Source organism: Giraffa tippelskirchi, chromosome 5, assembly GCF_054371585.1.
Source record: "Giraffa tippelskirchi isolate mGirTip1 chromosome 5, T2T-mGirTip1v1.2.pri, whole genome shotgun sequence".
NCBI lineage: Eukaryota > Metazoa > Chordata > Mammalia > Artiodactyla > Giraffidae > Giraffa > Giraffa tippelskirchi.
Window position 1 is genome coordinate 110,881,188 of NC_137279.1, and position 20,485 is coordinate 110,901,672.

At 53.3% G+C, this 20,485-nt stretch overlaps 1 protein-coding gene across 13 annotated transcripts; it reads left to right on the forward strand.

Annotated features, from left to right (window-relative positions):
• The first annotated feature begins 23 nt into the window (after positions 1-23).
• INKA2 (inka box actin regulator 2) lies at positions 24-16,046 on the forward strand. 13 transcript variants are annotated; one of them, XM_081492707.1, is made up of 5 exons: positions 24-138; positions 359-518; positions 699-792; positions 10,655-12,014; positions 14,799-16,046. In XM_081492707.1, exon 5 carries the CDS (start codon positions 14,799-14,801, stop codon positions 15,645-15,647), a length of 849 nt encoding a protein of 282 aa, XP_081348833.1. In that variant the 5' UTR covers positions 24-138; positions 359-518; positions 699-792; positions 10,655-12,014; the 3' UTR covers positions 15,648-16,046. The 13 variants fall into 13 exon arrangements, 11 of the variants coding, with proteins under 11 accessions (XP_081348833.1, XP_081348828.1, XP_081348827.1 ...); XM_081492702.1 differs by having other exon boundaries at positions 24-120; positions 346-518; positions 10,655-12,436; XR_014054491.1 differs by lacking the exons at positions 10,655-12,014; positions 14,799-16,046 and adding an exon at positions 5,297-5,573 and having other exon boundaries at positions 346-518.
• The last annotated feature ends 4,439 nt before the right edge of the window (positions 16,047-20,485 follow it).

Genomic DNA, 20,485 nt, shown 5'->3' on the forward strand with positions numbered 1-20,485 from the left:
TGTGGCCACATATCTCTTTCCTCACATCAAGATGAGCTCCCTGGCTCTTCTGTTGCCAGTGGAGATGAGATAGGCACAGCCTCACTCGGCAGTGCCTCATCCAGAGCAGGCTAGGACTTGGTGGGTGGAGACGTCCAGGTGGGGACCGTAGGATCTGGAGCCAGAAGAATGGCAGTGTTTCCATTGTTTAGTTTAGGATCTGAGCTCTGTTGGGACACAACAGGTTCTGCCTATCCCTTTGAGTTCAGTCATCAGTGCCAGGACCTTCAGGCTCTGGCAGTGGGGCAGAGGGGACCCCCTTCCCTGAGAGGCTGGGCAAACCACAGGAGTTTTTTACACCCTTAGGAACTGTCTCCAGGAGCTGCAACTCGCTCCCTCAAGAAAAGCACTTATCCCCACCAGCAGGGGGCAAAACTGAGATACCTTCTGAGGGTTTCACCCCAGCTCTGGAAGGCTTTGAGAAAGTACCTTCACATCCAATCTCAACACCTTTGATTTATTCTTTATTTTCAAATGAGGTAATCTCACCTTCCCCCCCAGGCTGAGTTTTGGGGGGCTGGAGGGAGGAGGCTGAACCATTTGATTCTTCTTCAACAAAAATGAATCATGTCCCCTATCCCCCACCCCCATCCTCAGCTCAGGAATATTTATCTCTGTTTACACAACCATGGCAACAGGCTTTATTCTCTACTACTTAGGAGGAAAAAGAAGAAGAAAAGTGGAGGGCAGTGCTTTTTCCTATTCCTATCTCCTGCTCTGCTCAGGTGACAGATCTATCATTTCAGAAATCAGGTAAGACAGACACAGCCCTGCACTCTGGTGTAATGTTGTTCTTCTCAGGGACAGGGGAGCAAGAAAGCTGCAATGTACCGGGATCATAAAAGCACTCCAGAGCTTGACAGTGATTGTCCTCCAGAATCCTGTAGGAACCACAGTACTAGCACTTCTGACTTGTCTGCAGCTCCTCTTCTGAGCACTGCAGTGAGATTATGGTCATCATTTTTTTTTTCTTGCCATAGCTTTGACCTTAAAAGTGGGTGGTGTGCAATCTTTGGATGTGCTAACAATATATTCTTCATCTCTAAGAAGGATTCCTCTTGCCCTGACCACTTCACAGATTATCAAAATAGAGTTTTGTAAGGAATGTAAAAGTTTTAAATTCTTGTGTTTAAACTATAAGCAAGGGAAACTGAGGCTAGTCAAAGGAAAGCATTTGTTCAAGATCATACTGTGTTGTCAACAGTTTGTTGTTGTATAGTCGCCCAGTCGTGTCCGACTCTTTGCGACCCCTTGGACTGCAGCACCAGGCCTCCCTGTCCCTCACCATCTCCAGAAGTTTGCCCAAGTTCATGTCCATAGTCTAGAAGGCCTAATTACCCAGTCCTGAATTCTTGCCAAAAGATTAGCCTGCATCTCTTGGAGTTTTAACCATAGCCACCCTCCTACTAACTTCCAAGAGGATTCCAATCCATGAAGTCATGGGGATGGAGAAAAATCAGATCTGAACCTTGATTCTCAAGACTATTTCAACCACTACGCATAAACTCCATGCCTCCTATAGTTTGCCGCTGTGTTGGGTGCTGGAAAGCAAAGCACACCCCTCTGGGTTGGCGAACCGTTTTGTGGTGTTTCTCCCCCCTCCCCGCCCTCCCCCGCATAAAGCTTCCCCCTTGGACTAAATGTTAATGCGCAGTCCCAGTGGATTCAACTTCAGAACCAGCTCAGTTGGGCTGGAGTACTCAGCTCTGTCCGTGGAGGTGGCTCCCGCTCTGAACTCTCCTCGGGTCCTTTCCAAAGGAGCCCCTTGGGGATCTCGACTCACAATTGCAAAGAAGCCGAAGCGGGCGCTGCGACGCTGAGTGGACCAGCCGGGCCATTCTGGCTGCTGGCTGTGGCCGACCTGGGAGAGCGGAAGGAAATGTATTTTCGGGACTCTCCCAGCCGATGTTAGAAATGCGGCAGCAGATTCTCAGCTCCATCCCGCGGCGGTCGGCTTCTCAGACCCCCGCGGGATTCTGGGTAGAGACCGTGAAGGGAGCGCAGGCATCTGAGCTTGGCGATGCCACCGAGACACAGGCTTCGGACCGGGTTTTGACCCGCCTGTTCCTCTTCTTCCTTTTCTCTAGCCAGCGGCTACCGCCGCCCAGCTTCATCCAAAGGGGGCACTCGGGGCTAGGCTGAGAACCCTAGATAAGGTCCACTGTAACTGAGAACCCGGGGTTAAGTGGAGGCCATCCCACTGGACTCCGCAGTCTTCACTTCTAAAGATGTTCCTGGCTAACCTCTGTCCTCTTTCGCTCTCACCTCTCCATAGAAAGCAGAAGTGGTGCTCTTTGCTGGCACGGATCGGAATGGCTGAAGCTTGTGCCTTCTCTTTTTGCTCCCTTTCTCGCGTCTTCACACGATTGTCTCACTCGGAGACTCCTACATTCTGCCTGGGGCAAACTTTCCGCGTTAATTACCTTGAAACAACACGTCTCTAATTGAGCTAATTACTCTCGTGCCCTGCAACACGCCCCCCCGCCCCCCTCTCCATCCAGATCCGGGCCAGGCCAGGTGGCACGGTGTCTGGGCACAGGGTGGGAACCGCAGCCCCAACACTCACGGAGCCTAGTGTTGGGGGTCCTGGGTTCAGCTGGGATGAGCGCCCGGGTCGGCCTGCGGGCCCTTCTCCGATTCATCTGCGGCACCTCTACCGCCCAGGGCCTGGCTGGAGCTCGCACACCTCCGCATCTTTGACTTTCCTCTGCCTTCTCCGACTTAACAGAGAGCTTCGCAAGTGGCCAGAGCAAGAATTAGGATAACTGGGGGAGAGCAAGGCTTGCTCCTCCACCCCTGCCCACCCTATTGAAAGCAGCCCCTATCCCATGACCCTATTTTATGTTTTCATAAAGAATCATTACCTGAAATCGCAGTGCCTATGTGTTTGTTTTTTTTTAAACCTGTTTGCTTATTCCATTCCGTCCCGCCGCCCCATGTTCGTTCTTAAGGCTAGAGAGCCTGCTATCCGCACGCAGACCTCCAGCCCTATCCGGAGTACTAGGTAGAGCCTCCTTTGCTTCGTGTTAAATACGTGAATGGACCGAGCGGCGGCTCCTCCGCTACCGGGGTGATGAGTGGACGGGGAGGACCCTACGCTAGGAAGTCAGGTAGGCCCACTCTTCCCAAGTCCACTTTTTTGAACAGTTTAGAAAAGAGCTGCCGAGTAGCATTTGGGGTGGAGGGTGTTCCTTTTCTGATCAGAGTTTGGGAAACTGGGTTGACACTGAGGCACTCAGCTTCTTCCGAGACTGGTACCCAGTGCCCATCCCTAAGACGGGGCATCTCTGTCGGGGGGAGGGTCATGTAATTTGCTGCGGACGTCGGTACAGTCTGGCGTGACGATACCCTCCTCCGCCGCGCCGGCCAGGGGCCAGGTAGGCGTCGCCTGTGCTAGCCTAGGCCCCCAGGAGCGGAGGTCTCCGCTGTGTGCACACACCCGCCCCAGGGTCCACCCACGGTCGCCCAGCCCGCGCCCCCTGTGCGCTCTCCTCATTGGCTGAAGGCGTCCCCCTGAGTTCTCATAGGCTGTCCCACTTTTCCCTCCGCCCCCAGCACGGACCGCGCGCAGCTAGCGGAGGGGAAGTGGCTCCAAGTCCAGACCTGGGAGCAGATCCTTCGCTCAGCGCTGTGAGAGGCGCGGAGCGCAGGTTGTCGGGAGCGCGGGTTCAGTGAGACCAGTGATCCCACCCCGGGACTCTCTCGTGGAGCCGAGCCCGGCCAATGGGCGCATGAGGTAGAAGAGTAGGGAAATGGACTGCTATTTACGCCGCCTCAAACAGGAGCTGGTAAGAGCGGAGCGGGCGCCGGGGTGCGGGAAGGCTGCTCCGCCCCGACGGGTACCTACCTGGCTGGGGCGGAGGAGGTCCGGAGAGGAGAGGAGGGGACGCGGCTAGCAAGCGGAGGACATGACCTGTCCTGAGGGAAAAGGGCCGCGAGCGAACTTGTGTGAGAGGGAGGCAGTCAGGAACCAGTGAGAGGGACCGAGAGCCAAGCCAGCCCCGACCGAAGTGCGTCCTGAGATCCCGAGGGAGCAAAGAGGACGCATCCGGGACGCGGATGCCGGGCTGCGGGAGCCGCACGGGGCCGCGGGGAGCCGGGAGGAGGGTGCGCGGCCCCAACCCTGTCCGGGGCAGGAGGTCGGCCGGGGACTGGTTTGCTCGAGGGGAGCTGGCACCGCCGCCCCCACCCCCACCCCCCAGCCCTGGCGGCCGGGCTTGGCTGGGCTGGCGCGGCTGCGGGGGCAGGCCCGGCCGGCTGTCTGCCTGGGCTTGCCTGCCAGCGGGGAGGGGGCTGGCAGCTGGACCCGCGGGGGAGGGCCCGGCGCGGGAGGAGGGGCGCCGCCTGGCAGCTCGCGAGCGGGAGAGCGGAGGCCCCGCCAGATGTCAGGTCTGGGCTTGGGGAGTGCGGAGCGAGAGTGCAGAGGACGGGCTGCGGGGGCTGGGAGAAGTGGCACCGTCTGGAGGAGTGGGGAGCGGGGATGGAAATCGCGCAAGTGGGGAGAGGGGCGCCCCGCTGAAACTCCGTTGTGGGGCGGCATGTTGCTTCTCACCGACTTTCTATCCCACCCCCTCACACCTGCCACCTCTCTTGTTCTTTCCACCACCAGAATTCAGATAGATACACGGACGTCCCCGCATCTGGGCCCCCACGCCCATCCCGGTCAACCAGGCTCCCCTGGGGCTTTGCCTCCGTCTCTTTTTGTCCTTTTTAGTCTGTTACTCTTGGAGTCGACCTTTTTTCGGTCTCACTTTTCTCTCGTCCCTTTTCTTCTTACTCTTCAGAGCCAGGGGCATCCAGACTCACGACCACAGACCTGGATCTAGAAAGTGTCAGCCCGTGGCTCTTCAGAGTCCAGGACAGCCTCTCCCACTCTCCACTCTTCGCACTGAGGAGGGAACTTGGCAGTTGTATCAGGGGCCAGCTTGGGGAGGAGGGGGAGCTTATAGCAGCAGGTGTCCCTTTTGATTCTTCATGGTCAAGTGGCCCAGGCACTCTTTCTGTCTGTCCCACTCCAAGCCTGCCTTCTCAGGTCAGTGGTCATTTCTCTGGGACTTCTTCCTGAAGCCCTTTTTGTGGTGACACTCGGATGGGAACTTTACCCAGAGGATTGCTTCTTAGATGAGGGACAGAAGAGTCTCCATCATGTCCCTTCCCATGCTCATTTTCTAATGATTTCTGTGTCAGTTTGGGATGGCTGGTCCCAGCCCACACATGACACAATTCTGACTTTTCCCATTCATTTGTCCAATAACAGAGAGAAAGGTCAAGGTCACCAAGAGGATGTCTGAAGTCCAAGACTCAAGTCAAGAAAAGAATCTAACAGAATCCTCTTTTTTTTTTTGCTTGAAATCTGGGACCACACCACCCACCTCAGGATCTGCCTTAATAGAGGGTTTGTGGGTGTTCCTGGCATGGGCTTGAATTTTAAAATCCCACTGATTTGCATTTTTTACAGCACCCTAGGTGGGAGGTGGTGAGGGGAAGAAGACAGCCTGTGGATGCCAGGAGAATAAAAGAGGCAACAGGAATCTGAACAGAGCTGAGCTCCAGGTCTTGATTTGCACCCTCTCCTGCCAAGGACTTGAGCCCCAGTCTCCAGGAGGAGGAAGGGGAGAGGCTGAAGGCACCCAACTCCCCATTAGCTTTCATTTGGCCCTTTGTCTGAGCAGCTTCAGCCTTTGCCTCTCTTGGAGAGGAAGCCAAATGCCTGGCCTGGGGCCCAGAATGACACTCAGATGGGAGAGCTCTGCACCCTCCTCCACCCATGGTGTTCCGCCCCCTCCCCAGTGCCAGTTTGCCCAGAAAGGAGACCAAGTAGAGTGACAGGCAGAGCTATCAGAGTCTTGTTCACTCCCTGACGCCTCAGCCCAGGGCTTAGGTAACAGAGCCAAATCGCAGTTCCTCTGTTTTCCCAATGGGAGTGAAGGAGAAAGTGGAGCTGAGTTAGCTCAGGCTCAGCTTTTTGGCTCCTCTAAGGATTTTGGGGTTTGAATTCAATGCAGCTTGCTCGTGGCTGGGTTAGGAAGGTCTGTGATGGGGCGGGAAAGGCTTATAGTTAGTATGTGTGATAAGCTTAAAGTGTGTGTGTGTGTGTTCATCTCAGGCAGAATCTTCCCCTCCCACCCAGGAGGGACTGTTGCTTGGCTTTGCCTTAACTTGGTGTGTGCCCAAGAATGGCACTCACATAATACTAGTCAAGTTCTACGTTCATTTATTTATGCCATTAAATCCCCCTTAAGAAACGTTATATCCTGAAGATGCTGTGGGTTAAAGCTGCTGGAAAAGGAAACATGAAGAATAAGTTGTGAAATTATGTTTGTCAAGGGTGTTCTGAGCTCCTCTCTTGCATCCTGGCCCTGCCCTTGGCCTGGAAGATCTAGACAAGAAGAGTCTGTTCATGCAAAACCGAAGTAGCAGAATTTCCCAATTTTCTGAGGCAGAAAATTTGCATTGTAACAAGTGAGCAGTGGGGGGAGGCTGAGGACTGGGGGATCCTGGCTTAGTTAGGTTGATGTCTAGAGGACTAGCCCTTTCCCCCTGTTCGGAAGAGGATGGGGATCTGGTTTCAGGGCTGAAATGTAGCAGGAGAGTAGCAGCAGCTGACATACTTCTTCATTAGGACGAGAGGGTCAGGCTGTAACTATTCAGTAGGGAATACATCTCTCCCCACTCCAGCAGCCAAAGAGGGGCCCTGCCTGAACATGGGCCTTGGGACCAGCTGTTCCTTATACGCTGCTCCCTTGAGGCTGTCCAACAAATGGGGCAGACACAAGCACACAGAGGAAGCAGATATAAGATGCTCACAGGGTGTCACTCATGAGTTCAGATCAGTGTAGAAGAGCAAATAGAGTGTATAATGGGTGAGTCAAGTATAGTCAGGCCGGGAAGGCTTCCTGGAGGAGGAGGAGGAAGTTGATAGAGTCAGCTTCTGGAATGTCAGTCCTAGCCAAGGCATGGTGAAGCAGCAGGGAGACTTCTCTCGGGCCAGGAAGGTCCTTCTAGGACAGCTTGTTCCTAGAAGGCAGTTGTCTGGCCACTAGCGGCCACAAGTTTAGGAGGTACTGGAGGAGGACCAGAGTATAAAGACAGAATAAGGAGGAGATAAGAAGGTGATAGAGGAGATACATTTAGGAACAGCCTTCAGCCCTTGGGGCAAAAGAGCAAACTTCCTGAGGCAGAAAACAGCTTCTGCAAAGGATCTCATAGTGTGATCACCCTTGATGGTTAGAGCTAGGGTGAGACGACTTTGGACTAGACTATGTGGGGTGGTGTGCTCAGTGGGAAGAGTGTGGAGCACTGGGTTTGGGGGTCTCCAGGTCCAACTGAACTCAAATCCTGGCTCTGTGTGACCCTAGAAGATTACTTGACATCTCTGTGCCTTGGCTTTCTCATCTGTAAAATGTTGTTTTTAAAAAATACCTACTTTAGGGACTTCTCTGTGGTCCAGTGGTTAAGACTTTGTGCTTCCACTGCAGTGGGTGTGCATTCAATCCCTGGTCAAGGAATTAAGATAAAATAATAATAAAAATAAAAACAATATACCTACTGCATACAGCTACTGTGAAGATTACAGCTACTGTGAGGTGCCTCCCCAGCTGTATGTCCCTAGCATATAACACAGTACCTGATGAGTTGTAGGCACTTGGTAAACTCACAGTGATGAACTAATCAGACTGGTATGCGTGTGTCTTTCATTCTCAGAACACGCTTACTGAGTTCATACTATGTTTAAAGCACTTTGCCAGGCGCTAGTACTGTGGCTACAAATATAAACAGACACTGATCTTGCCTTCTGAGAACTTACAGTTTAATAGGAATGATAATAATAACATTATTAACTGTTAATATAATTATTAACTGTTAATATTGATTCACAATTTTTGATATGATATGCCAGATAGCTCATGTATTATGTCAGTTGCCAGAGCAGCCCTGAGATGTTGTAGTTCTGTTATTCCCATTTAATAAATGAGACATGGAGAGGTGAAGTGACTTGGCCACAGTATAGGGCTAATAGGTGGCAGAGCTAGGATACAAACCCAGCCAGTCTGACTGCAGATCTCACACTCAGAGCTAGCATATGCATGGAGATCTCTTGCACAGAAATAGAGGATACGTGCTTGATGAGAGGCATGCATTCAGTGCTCTGAGAGAGAGAGACTCCCTCCAGTTAGTGGATCAGGAAACGCTTCATGGAAGAGGTGACATTTGAATCAGACCTTGAGGGATAAATAGGAACAGGAATAGGAGAAAAACAGCATTTCAGGCAGAGGATGAAGTGATGTGACCAAAAGATGCAGAGATGGAAAGCATAGGGGTGTTTGAAGACTGTCTAGAGGGGAGATTTGAAGACTCACATGAGTTTGGCTAGAAAATAGGGTATATGTAGACAAATAATGGCAACAGGGCTGAAAGAGCTGTTGAGAGCAGACTATGGTAGTGGTGGTGGGGGTCGGGGGGTTGAATGCCATGCTATAGAGTCTGATCTTTGCCATATGTGTTACAGAGCAGCATGATTAGAGTGATTAGAGATGTACCCTGGGATCTAGGAGGTGGTAGGGGGTGGAAATGGCAGGAGACGGAGGAAATTGAGGCAGAAAGATAAGTTAGAAGGTTACTACAAGAGTCCACGCAGTGGAGTATGAAGACCCAAACCAGAAAGGAGAAAAGGAAGATAGCTTTTTGGGTTTCCTTGGATGCCCAAAGAATTGGGTTCATTGGCTGCAATGGAGAGGGGCTAAAGCTGGACAGGGGAAAAGTGAGGCTGGGAGCTGAGCTCCCTACAGGGGCAAGACTGGGTTCCTCTCTCAGTCTGTCTGCCTCTTGCCCGGGCACATGGCCCCCCAGTAGACTGTTCATTTGTGAAAGTGGGCTCATGCATTTCACACCCGTCCCTCCTCCAGCTCTTGGCACAGTTTCTGCTTTACCTTCCTGTTGAGAGTTCCAGCCAAGAGCGGGGGGCTGTGAAGGTCCCTATTCACTGAGCTGCAGAATGGGCCACTTGGCAAAAGTGGGGCCTTTCCCGTTTCCGGCCCTGAACCCCCTTCTAGCTTCCAGAGGGGTTGAAAGGAACTGTGTGGGGATCTTGTGAGTAATGGGGGTGGGGGGAGCGAAGCAGGGCACACTGCCAGGTCTATGGGCAAAGCTGGAGCCTGTGTCAAAGGATTCTGGCTGAGCTGAGAGAGGGCGTGAGATGGATAGATGCAGGGCACAGCTGTGGGATCAGTCAGGGGCCTAGGAGAGGGCTTGGGAAGGTTGCCGAGGATGCTGGTGTCACATTTTCCCATCCTCAATCCTCCCACACCACAAAAGGCCCAGCAAGTGCCAAGGGGTGGGGGGAGCTGTCCATGGACAGCTGACCCCACACTACCCCATTGAGCGCTCAGGGCTGGAGGGCCGGGATGGTGGGGTTTGGCCTCCCAGCAGCATCTTCCCCTTCAGCCCCAGGCAGGCAGTTCCTCTTTTCCCCTTTCAGATGAGTCAGTAAAGAGATGCCTTCCATGAAAATGAACTGAATTGGGTCTTGGAGTCCCTCCAAGACTTCATGCTCTTCCTCCCTGTATGATGATAAAATTGCCCTCACACATTGCACTGACAGTCCTGGTTTCTTCTCACAATGATCCCATGAGGCTGCAAACTCAGGGATTATGATGACATGGAAAGCTCAGGCCAGGCGTGGCATCCCAGTCCTCCCCCTAATCCACCTCAGAACCTCAGTCTATGGATCAGTGTTTCCACTGGAGGTGCTCAAGATATCAGGAGATACTCAGCTGAAAAACTTAGTTTTAAATAGAGAAAGAAAGTGTTACCATCTATTTATGGAAAGTGATATACATTTCGTATATATTTCCATATAAAAACATTTATTCACATGAACAGATTAAAGTATTAAATAGGAGCCTAGGTCGTTTATAGATATGATGTAATCCTGACAGAAAGTCTAGGGAATTGTGTTCCGGCAAACACTGAGGGAGAAAACAAACCTCCCAGATCCCAAGTTTCCTAATCCATTAGGTGGGGATAACTCCACCTGCCTCGACAACCTCCTAGTAATTGTGGCCACGGTCACGTAGAAGACAGAGCAAGTGCTGCACACATGTGAAGGGTTATCATTTTACACTCAGACCAAAGTACAAAAGGTTGGTGAGTCCACGTCATGTTGAGTGACCGAGTCGGTCAGCTGGAGCAGCCAGGTCCCCACAGGACAGCATGGGGCTCCTTACACACACTGGGGTGCCCCGCAGGCGTCCAGCTCTGACACAGGGAGGAAGCCAGGGCCGGTTTAGACTGCAGTGGGAGAGACTAAAGTTTGACAAGAAAGAAATTTTTAGAGGAAGTACTGGGGGCGGGAGATGGACTGTGGGGTGGTGTGGATGTGAGTAGGTGGTGAGACCTTTCTCAGAAAGGATTCACACAGGATCCACTTGTCATGGGTATTGTGCTGGGTGGGGGAGCAGGCTACCCCTGTGCTTGTGTGCATACACGTGTGTACAGACATGTACGAGTGTGTGTGAGCTGGGGTGGAGAAAGAGAATAGTGACTGTTAGAGTCATTCCCACTCAAGCCATTCCCACTAATCAGAACTAATTAGACCCTCTTGCAATTTTTTCAGGGCTTCCCAGGGTGGCTCAGTGGTAAAGAATCCACCCGCCAATGCAGGAGACGCAAGAGACCCAGGTTTGATCCCTGGGTCAGAAAGATCCCCTGGAGGAAGAAATGGCAACCCACTCCAGTATTCTTGTCTGGAGAATCCCATGGACAGAGGAGCCTGGCAGGCTACCGTCCAAGGGGTCACCAAGAGTTGGGCATGACTGAGTATACACATGCATGTGACTTCTCTGCCTGAGCCCTGGGGGTGAAGTCAGGTGTGATTCAGCAGTGGGAGGCCAGAGAGGAGCTCAGCACCCACAGCCTGGAGATGGGGACTTACTGTTCATTTCTAGCTCAGGATTCTCTCAGACTCGGCCCCTTTCTTTTACAGCCACCCAACACCCCTCTCTCTTGTCACTCTTCGGCAAGAGACACCCTGGGATCTGATCACGTCCCACGCTCTGGGGAAGACAGCAGCCTGCCCTCTGGCTCTTTCTCCTTGGGTGACATCACTCCCCTGGGGCTGCTGGGAACGGCAGCTCGCCTCCCAGTCAGGCCCCAGCGGATGCTCTGACCTCCCCGACGCCCCCTGGCCTTCCTTCTTCCATTCGCAGCCCGCTCACAGCTGCCTCTTGCCCTCCAGTGTCAGCACTCCCTGGCCAGCTGACTGAATCCGGCTGGACAGTGGGCAGGGGGGGGTCTGAGGCTTCCTTTTCCTTCCCCTCTCCTTCCTCTGTGTGGGGCCAGGGTGGGAGAAGGGACTGGACAAGATGTTTCTCCTTGATCGGGCCAGTTAGATGAACAGAATTCTGTCACTACTTTGTGTTAAGGTTCACGGAGGAAGAAATGTGCGGAAGTTCTTAGGAAGTCTTAAACTAAGAAAATAGCCACACATAAACACACATTACATCATGTCATCTGTTCAAAGCTGGACCAGGAAGGAGCTCTTATTCCCATTTTAAAGAACGCGGAAATTAAAATACAGACTTTAAATAGCTGGCCCAGATTACATGGCAGAGCTGGGATTTGAACCTTGTTCCATCTGTCTCCAGCACCCAAGATCTTAACCAGGACACTATCGTTTTCCATAAGTCTGTAACTTCAGCTCTTATTTACTTAAATGGGGCCTCTTTTTAATGGGCAGCCCTGAGTTCATGCATTACCCACACATTCATTCTCACTGGAAAAAAAGGTACAAAATATCAGAGTTATTTCTTAAGGATTTTTCCATACTGGAAGAAATTGAATGGGGTCATTTCATTCCTCCCACCACCTCTGATCTGGACTGTGTTCAGCCTTCTGGAAGGAAGCCTGCGAGCTCCGACTCCGTGCCTCTTGGTGAAATGAAGCCTTGAGAAGCATCCCTGACTCTTTCTCCCTGGGTAATGACTGATAGTCTGAGGGCAGCAAGCAATCTAGGAGGGGTGACTCAGGGGTACTCTGTGTTCATTTTATGGATATGTAGCAAGTGCAGAGGTGCTGGCTGGGTTCTGGGGTAACACAGTGATGTGCAGACCTTGGTCTCTGCCCCCAAGAAGTAGATGCTCAATGGATGTTTCATGAACGATGCCGCACTTATACGCACAGACGAGCTGGGGCGGGTCTGAGAGGGGTGAGCATTTTAAGTGTCACAGAAGAGGTTTTGACAGGAGCTTGGGGTGTATATGGGAGCAGATTATGCTTCTGAGGGTTGGAGGTCTGTGATTTGGTGGCCAGAAGGCCAGCGAGGAGGCTCCTGCAGCACTGCAGAGAGTGGAAGGACAGATGTGCGACATCTGGAGACAGGAGCTGGCTCCAGGTTGGGGTGAGTGTACAAGGGAGGGGACAAAAATAGGAGAGTCAGAGCAGCAGTTTGCCAGGAAGGGACCTTGAGGAGTTTGGTTCAAGGCTGAGTCTCCTGACTCTGCTCTGGGTCTTCCAGTTGTGGCCAAGCTGTCCCCAAAAGGAAGGAGTCAGGAAGGTGGCAGCCACAGGAGACAGAGCAAGAGGCTGCCTGTACATGGGGGCCACACCACAGGCTGTGTCTCTAGCTGCTGCTGCCACCACTCAGATGCAGCACGCTTGCCCAGCAGCCTGGCAGACCCCAGGCTGTCAGGCCCGACCACCACTTCTTGCTCTTTCTTGGGCAAGGTGCTGAGTGTGGGCAGTTCTTTACTCAGCCAAGGCCTCCTTGGCTTCAGGGACAGTCAGTCCTCCACTGTCTGTTAGCACTGCTGGCTCTGGAGAGCCTGGCCACCAGGGAAACCCGGCTGGGGCCCCTAACCCCTACCAAAGCCAGAGTTGGCAGGGGCGGGTCTGACCCCAAAGCCCAAGAGGGTCAGCTGCCAGCACAGTGCTGCAGAGCCTCTGCACCTTCCCTCTGAGTCCCTCCACCCCTGCACCACATGGGCTGAGCTCTGTGCCTTAGGACAAGGCCAGGACAAGGCCGGGAGGTAAGATGATCCCTGCAGGTCTCCAGGGGGCTTAAGAAACAGATGGTCCCCTCACATGAAGTTTGCAGTTGTAACTTGAGCAGATCTGGAGAGGGAGCTGGCAGGACCAAGGCAGCTTGGGCCCTGGGGACGGGAACCTTCTGAATGTTATCAGGCACAACATCCTCTGCCCAGCCTCCAAACTGGGCCCTCACCCAAGTCCATCTCTCAGCCCCTTCCAGCTGGCACCTGGGGCTCGGGCCTTAGACACCCACAACGGGGCTGGGGACCCTGTCCCCACTCTTGGCGAGGGCAGTGTAGCCAATTGGGCCAAGAAGACAGGAAGAGCGCAGGAGCCAAGTCTGAGAGCAGCTGAGAGAGGACAGGTGTTTGGAAGGGAGAGAAGGGCTGGGCAGAGCTGAGCAGCGTGCGTGCGTGCTCGGTTCCTTAGTTGTGTCCAACCCTTTGTGACCCCATGTCCTGCAGCTCACCAGGCTCCTCTGTCCATGGAATTTTCCAGGCAAGAATACTGGAGTGGGTTGCCATTCCTTCTTCAGGGGATCTTCTTGACCCAGGGATTGAACCCTTGTCACCTGCATTGGCAGCCAGGTTCTTTACCACTGTGCCACCTGGGAAGCCCCAGAGCTGGGCAGGGGTCTCAGCAAACAGAAGCTTCCCAGCTCCTCATCTCTCTCCTAACCAGCCAGATGTGAACAGCAGTGAAATGAAACCCCAGGCCTACTCTCCCAGCTCCTCCTCTTCCCCAAACGTTCCTCTCAACCCTCTTCCACTGCCTAGCCCTCCTGAGATGGTGCTTGGTGGTTAGGACTCTAGCATTGGGAGTAAGATGTCCTGGGTTTGAATCCCAGTAACATGAGCTGGGTGACCTTAGGCAAGTTACTTCACGCTGCATTGTGGTTAATGCATCTGTTAACATGAGAATTATAATACCAACCTCCTAGGGCTTATATAAAGATGAAATGAGATGATGTGCACAGAATACTAAGCTCAAGTCCTGTTCACAGTAACTGCCCACAAACTGTTATTGTCATCGTCATCCTCCTCTCGTGGAGGCTCAAGAGAAGCAGGCAGAGACACAGAGGACACAGATGGACACAGAAGTTTTTGTACCCTCAAACTGATCTCGGCCCCACCTCTTACTATCTGTGTCATCTTGAGCAAGTTACTTATGTGCCTCAGTTTCCTCATCTGTAAAATAGGTACAGTTTATTAGTCACTACCTCATAGAGTGGGCTTCCTGATGGCTCAGACTGAAAAGATAGCTCTGCCTTCAATGCGGGAGACATGGGTTCGATCCCTGGGTTGGGAAGATTCCCCTGGAGGAGGAAATGGCAACCCACTCCAGTATTCTTGCCCGGAGAATCACATGGACAGAGGATCCTGGCAGACTACAGGCCATGGGGTCGCAAAGAGTCGGACATGACTGAGCGACTAACACTTTAATTTTTCATGGAGTAGCTGGAGAGATTAAATTTTGATTAATTTATACATATGCATATGTGTATATCTATATGTAGCTTAGGACAGCGCCTGTCTTAGCAAGTCAGCTGCCATTAATATTATTTCCTTAATCCAGCCATATCTGTGTTAAAACCCCTCCTCTCCCAGTCCTGATCTGCACTATCTAAGCCATACAGAGGCGGGGTCAGTGGCAGGCTGGAGTGACCCTGGAGGTGTATATTTGGGGAGCAACCCTTCCCCTGGCTCACGGGCCCTGTGCTCTCTCCCCTGCAGATGTCCATGAAGGAAGTGGGTGATGGCTTGCAGGATCAGATGAACTGTATGATGGGGGCGCTGCAAGAACTGAAGCTCCTGCAGGTGCAGACGGCCCTGGAGCAGCTGGAGATCTCTGGAGGGGGTCCTGCCCCAGGTTCTCCTGAAAGCCCCCGGACACAGCTCGAGCCCCCTCAGTGGGAGGGCGGCAGAGGTCCTGTCAGATCTGGGGCCTGCTCCCCCTCCAACCAAGCTTCTCTTGGCAGCACCAGCAGCGCCAAGTTTCCGTCACATAGGAGTGTGTGTGGGAGGGAGCTGGCCACCCCACCCAGGACACCGCTGCCAGAGCCCCAGAGCTGTGCCCAGCAGGGGCCAGAGCTGGTGGAACCCGATGACTGGACCTCCACGTTGATGTCCCGGGGCCGGAATCGACAGCCTCTGGTGTTAGGCGACAACGTTTTTGCGGACCTGGTGGGCAACTGGCTGGACTTGCCAGAACTGGAGAAGGGTGGCGAGAAGGATGAGACAGGGGAGGCGGGAGAGCCCAAAGGCGGGAGGCGCCAGCCTCGGGAGCTGGGCCGCAGGTTCGCCCTGACAGCAAATATCTTCAGGAAGTTCTTACGTAGCGTGAGGCCTGACCGCGACCGGCTGCTGAAGGAGAAACCAGGCTGGGTGACACCCACGGCCTCTGAGCCCCGAGCTGGACGCTCCCAGAAGGTCAAGAAGCGGAGCCATTCCAAGGGCTCTGGACATTGCCCCTTCCCAGGTGCCTCGGAGCCCAGAAGAGGGGAGAATGCTTCCACCAGCTGCCCCAAGGCCCTGGAATCCTCACCCTCCGGCTTTGATATTAACACAGCTGTTTGGGTCTGAATCCTAGAGACAGAAATGTGACTGAACCCAAAAGGGCCAGGTCCCAGTGCTGGGCCCCTGGGAAAGAGGCCAGGCGGGGTCCCTTCCCCCAAGAAAGGATGAAGAAGAAGCAAGAGGGTCTGAAGCAGGGTTGACAGGCCTGTAGTTGGGAGAGGCCGTGGTAGGGCCTGGCTGGTGGGGGAGGGGAGAGCTCCTGGACACTGAGAGAGAGAGAGAGTGTGTGTGTGTTCTGCTACAAGGCTGGAGGTAACAGCAGGGGAGGGCCTGAGGGAGGAGACCAGGAAATCTGACATTCCTTCACTGCCCCCAAAGACCTCAGTTGAACATTCTGCATGGATCTGGCATTGGGGCCTCAGGTTCCCCAGAGATGCCGCCAATAAAGACCTTGTTTCTTGTGTCCCCAGGCTCCTGTGTGCTTCATTGGCAAAGCACTGCTCCAGGCACAGGTATTAAAGCTCAGCCCTCCTGGGAGTGGGAGCAGAGCAGCAAATTCCCACCCCACTGTCTTCTGTTGCCTTTGAGATTTCAGCCCATCCCCAGACCCTGGGCCACAGCTGAATAAGGAGTGTGTGTATAAGGAGTGCATGGGGAAGCCCCACGCCTTTCCACAAGCACAGGAAAAGAAAGCCAGTATTTGTATAGCGCACTAAATGTTTGGAATCCTTTTCGTATCCATGATCTCCCTTGTAAATGGGCAAGAAAGGCAGGTAATAGTCCCAGTTTCTAGATGAGGAAGCAAGCCTGGATGTGCTACCCCATCCAAGGATGGGCTGCAGGCAGTGGCTGACTAAAGAGCAGATGCTGGGCTCTAGAACCCCATATACTCCTTCGGCAACACCCTGTCCCCGGGGCACAGCCCCCACCCACGGCGCAAGAACTTGTAAATTCACCGGCGAGGTGAGGGTGAGCCAAGAAGAAATGCACACTCGAGCTTCATCTTCCCCTCATCCAGAACAATCCACAGTGGAGGGGGCAGCGGCTCCGCTCCAGCACCGAGGCTGCACCTAAAGCCTCGCTGGGCACGTGGCCCGGAGAGCCTGCTGCCAGATCCAGGGCCCGCCCTCTTGGGTGGGGAACACCCACGGGCTGGGAAAAGACAATGTGGGTCCCTGTTTGGGCCGAGCCTGCCCAGGAGGGCACTCCCTTCCTCCTCCTTCCCCTTCTCCTGGCTGAACTCCCCTCTGCCTGATGAGGGGTGGGGGGTGACAGCTGCAATTAGAGGCAAGACGCCTTCCCGCCCTCAGAGCATTTAATAGCAAACTGTGGAGCAAAAATAACAAGGCTCTTCCTGAATCCTGGACCCCCAGGGGAGAGATGGAGGGAGGAGGCTTAGCGTGAGTAGCCCCACAGCTCTAGTTGGGAGGTGGTTAGGGTCACCCTCAAATTCCCACGCAATCACATGGTAGATGTCTAGTTCTGGGTGGTGGCAACTACAAGAAGAAAGATGCTTCTCTCTCCTCCCCCCCACCTTTTTTTTAGAGCTGGCTATTTGCCAGGCAGTGGTGCACGTGTTGTTCAAACTTCAAAATAACCCTAGAAGATATTGTTAATACCTGGTCATTCAATGAAGGCTCTCAGGAGTCTTGTAAGCTGCCCACATCAGATTACTAGCAAATGAAAGAACCAGGATTTGAAACAGGGCCGACTGGATCCAAAATCCCTGTCCTCTCCTCTCTTATCCTTGGAGTTTGCCAGCCAAGCTAGGCCCTTCTGAAGGAGCAAGCCCCCACCCATCCTTTCTGTCTCCACAGAGATCTGAAATCCAACCTAGGTGAAGGCTTATTGGGAGTGGCTGCCTTGGGTGGTGGAGGGTGATGTGTGTGGAGATTCCACCTACTGATTCATTGAGTCCTGAGACAGGGAGACATGGGCTGCTGGGTGAAGGAGAAACTTTGCTGTGCGCTTAGTCGCTCAGTCGTGTCCGACTCTTTGCGACTCCATGGACTGTATAGTTCACCAGGCTCCTCTGTCCTTGAAATTCTCCAGGCAAGAATACTGGAGTGGGGAGCCATTTCCTTTCTCCAGAGGATCTTCCCAACCCAAGGATCAAACCCAGGTCTCCCGCATTGAAGGCGGAGCTATCTTTACAGTCTGAGCTATCAGGAAAGCCTATCAGGTAGAAGCTACCCAGAAGTTATTCAAGAAGGCACCACCTCTGATTCAGCAATGATCATACAGAAAACCAAGTCACCTCTTGGCCATTCATCTGCTTTGTGGACCAGTCACTGCAATGCAGACCAACTGAACAAAACTTTCTCAACAGCTCCCCATGCCAGGTACTGCGGTCGGAACTAACAACAGACCAATCGCAAGGACCCAGTATTCCTGACTCAAGGGATCCAGCAAGAAGAAAGAAGCAACTCGTAACCCATCAGTGAGCCAGGAAGGATCCAAGGGAATGAAAACTCACTGTATCTTGGGCCAGGACAAAGCAATTAGTGACATTTGCTGCCACAGATTCACAGGGGCTGGGCACCGTCATCTTCATGCTCTTATTTCCTTCTGACCACATTCAGGAAGCGGCTGCTGTTACTCTTGACTCTACACAGACAGCCTCAGAGAAGGTGAGCAACTTGCCCAGGGTCCCGGTGCCAAAGCTGGGATTGAAGCAGTTCCAACTGACTTGCAGGCTAGAGCTTTCACACCGCCCCACAAACTGCCCATATTTACTCCAAAGCCAAGTCAAGAGGAACAACAACAAAACCCATCCTCCCCGCGTTATCCACGCATGGAGAATAAATGGAATGCTGGCTGCCTGTGGCGGTGGCAGAATTTTGCCTGGGTCTTGACAGGGCTCATGTAGCCAGCGCCCCATCCTATGCTTTGCTGATGCAAGACTAGGGTCGATTCATTTGTGTCCCCCTGCTGCCCCATTATTTTTCCTTCTCCCTCCCCTTCTGGGCTCCTGCTGGGGAAATGATGGAGACTGTATTTTACTGACACTGAGGGGACAGGTAAACGGGAACCCGTGGAGCCTAGGCGATATAGGAATGTGGGGGGCCGTGTGCGCGAAGGGAAGTAGTGGAAGGAAGTAAAGGGAAACTGACAGCTTAATGCTGCCCCTGGGGCTCATTTTATGGCTAATTAGGACATGCAGATTAGCTGGAAACTCTTTTAATACCCTCCCTGGCATGATGCCTGCCTCACACCTGGCCCACTTCCCTGGGCAGGTGTAGGGGTCCCCTGACTGGCTCAAGCATCTGCTCGGGGCCCCACATGACCACTCTGTGGCCCTGGGACCAGAGTGTGTCTATAGGTTATCCCTGACCACAAGCAGGAGCTAAAAGAGGCCCTGCTGGTATGGCCGGAGGGCTGACTGGTCTCCTTCATCTTTCCATCTCTTTAGACCTGGGACCCCTCTTTCCCAGAGGGTCTGTCTCCCTCTAGCACTTCCCCTGCACTACCCCTCAGGGTGAGATCTGAATTCAAACTTGCCGTAAGGACTAAAGGTCTGGTTCAGCTCTGTGCCCACCACATATCCCTGAGAAGGGGGACCCTTCATCTTTGCCAAGTCACAGCAACATTTCCTACAGGGTCTCTATGAGACAGAAGCACAGCATGTGTCTCTGGGGAGCAGGGGTAGGAGACCGTCTCCCCTTCACTGGGTAAGCTTGATGGGGTTGCCTGACCTCCCTGAGCCTCACTGTCTGCAGTGTGAAACAGAGATCATTCAGGGCTGCTGGGAGATGTGAGGGCTTGAGGCACCTCCAGATCTAGAACTCTGAACAGAGCAGCTCAGTACGTATCGGATGACTGACCTTCACTTCAGGCACTGACCATGTGATCCAGGGCAAAAAAGCTGAAAGATAGGAAACAGTTTTGTCCAATCCCCGGTCTCCTCTTCTGGCGCTATTACCCCACGGGATTATAGCAAGGATCAGAGAAGACAGTAAGTGCAAACATGTTGTTGTACATTGTAAAAATGTTACCCAGATGGGCTGTTGGCCAAACGGCAAAAAAACAATTTACACTTTTCCGTGGAAGGATATGTGTGCGCGTGTATGTGTGTGTGTGTGTTGGGGTGGGGGGGAGGCTGGGTACGGGGGGGAGGCTGGGTACGGAGGGGTACCCAGCACAGGCTGAGCTCAGAAACGGTGCTTGAAAACCCCCCACTGCCTGAGGATGTGCTGGAGGATGCACTCTCACCCCCCTCCATACCCCAGCTCTCCCTCACTGCAAACCCTCAGGGCCCTCGAATTCCTGGCAAGGACTAGAGAGGTGAGTGAGCCAAGTTCTGATGGTTTTAAGAAGTCAGGCCCCCATCTGTGTGCTCTCTAAGGCCTTAGTTGCCGGAGTCCCTGCCTGGCCCCACAGCTCTGCTTCCCCCCGCCACCCCCAAGCAGTCCTGAGGGTTTCACAGTCCTGGCTGTGGCTGCCTTCCGAGAATCTACTAACTCTGACAGGGTGAGAGGGAGGCTTCCGTGAGTCCTACCCCTTATGAGTAGCTCAGGCCAGTGCCGCCAGGGGAAGGGTGCTGGCCTAGAAGGGCCTGGCAGACCCTTCTAGAGTACAAAGCAGAGGCACAGGACCCCAGACTGTAGTCCCCTCTTCCTACTATTATCAGGGTGCCCGACTCCCCTTGTTGTTGTTAGTCGCTAAGTCATGTCCGACTCTTTTGTGACCCCGAGGACTGTAGCCCTCCAGCCTCCTCTGTCCATGGGATTTCCCAGGCAAGAATACTGAAGCGGGTTGCCATTTCCTCCTCCAGCGGATGGATCTTCCTGACCCACGGATCGAACCTGAGTCTCCTACACTGGCAGGTAGATCCTTTACCACTGAGCCACCAGGGAAGCCCTGACTCCCCTACCCAACACTTAAAACAAACAGGATGATGAAAT

What these genes read in the sequence shown, in the direction of transcription:
- INKA2 (XM_081492700.1), top strand. Translation starts at nt 3,792, where the DNA reads ATGGACTGCTATTTACGCCGCCTCAAACAGGAGCTG. An exon ending in GCCGCCTCAAACAGGAGCTG is followed by an intron (nt 3,828 to 14,798) that starts GTAAGAGCGGAG and finishes TCTCCCCTGCAG; the next exon opens with ATGTCCATGAAGGAAGTGGG.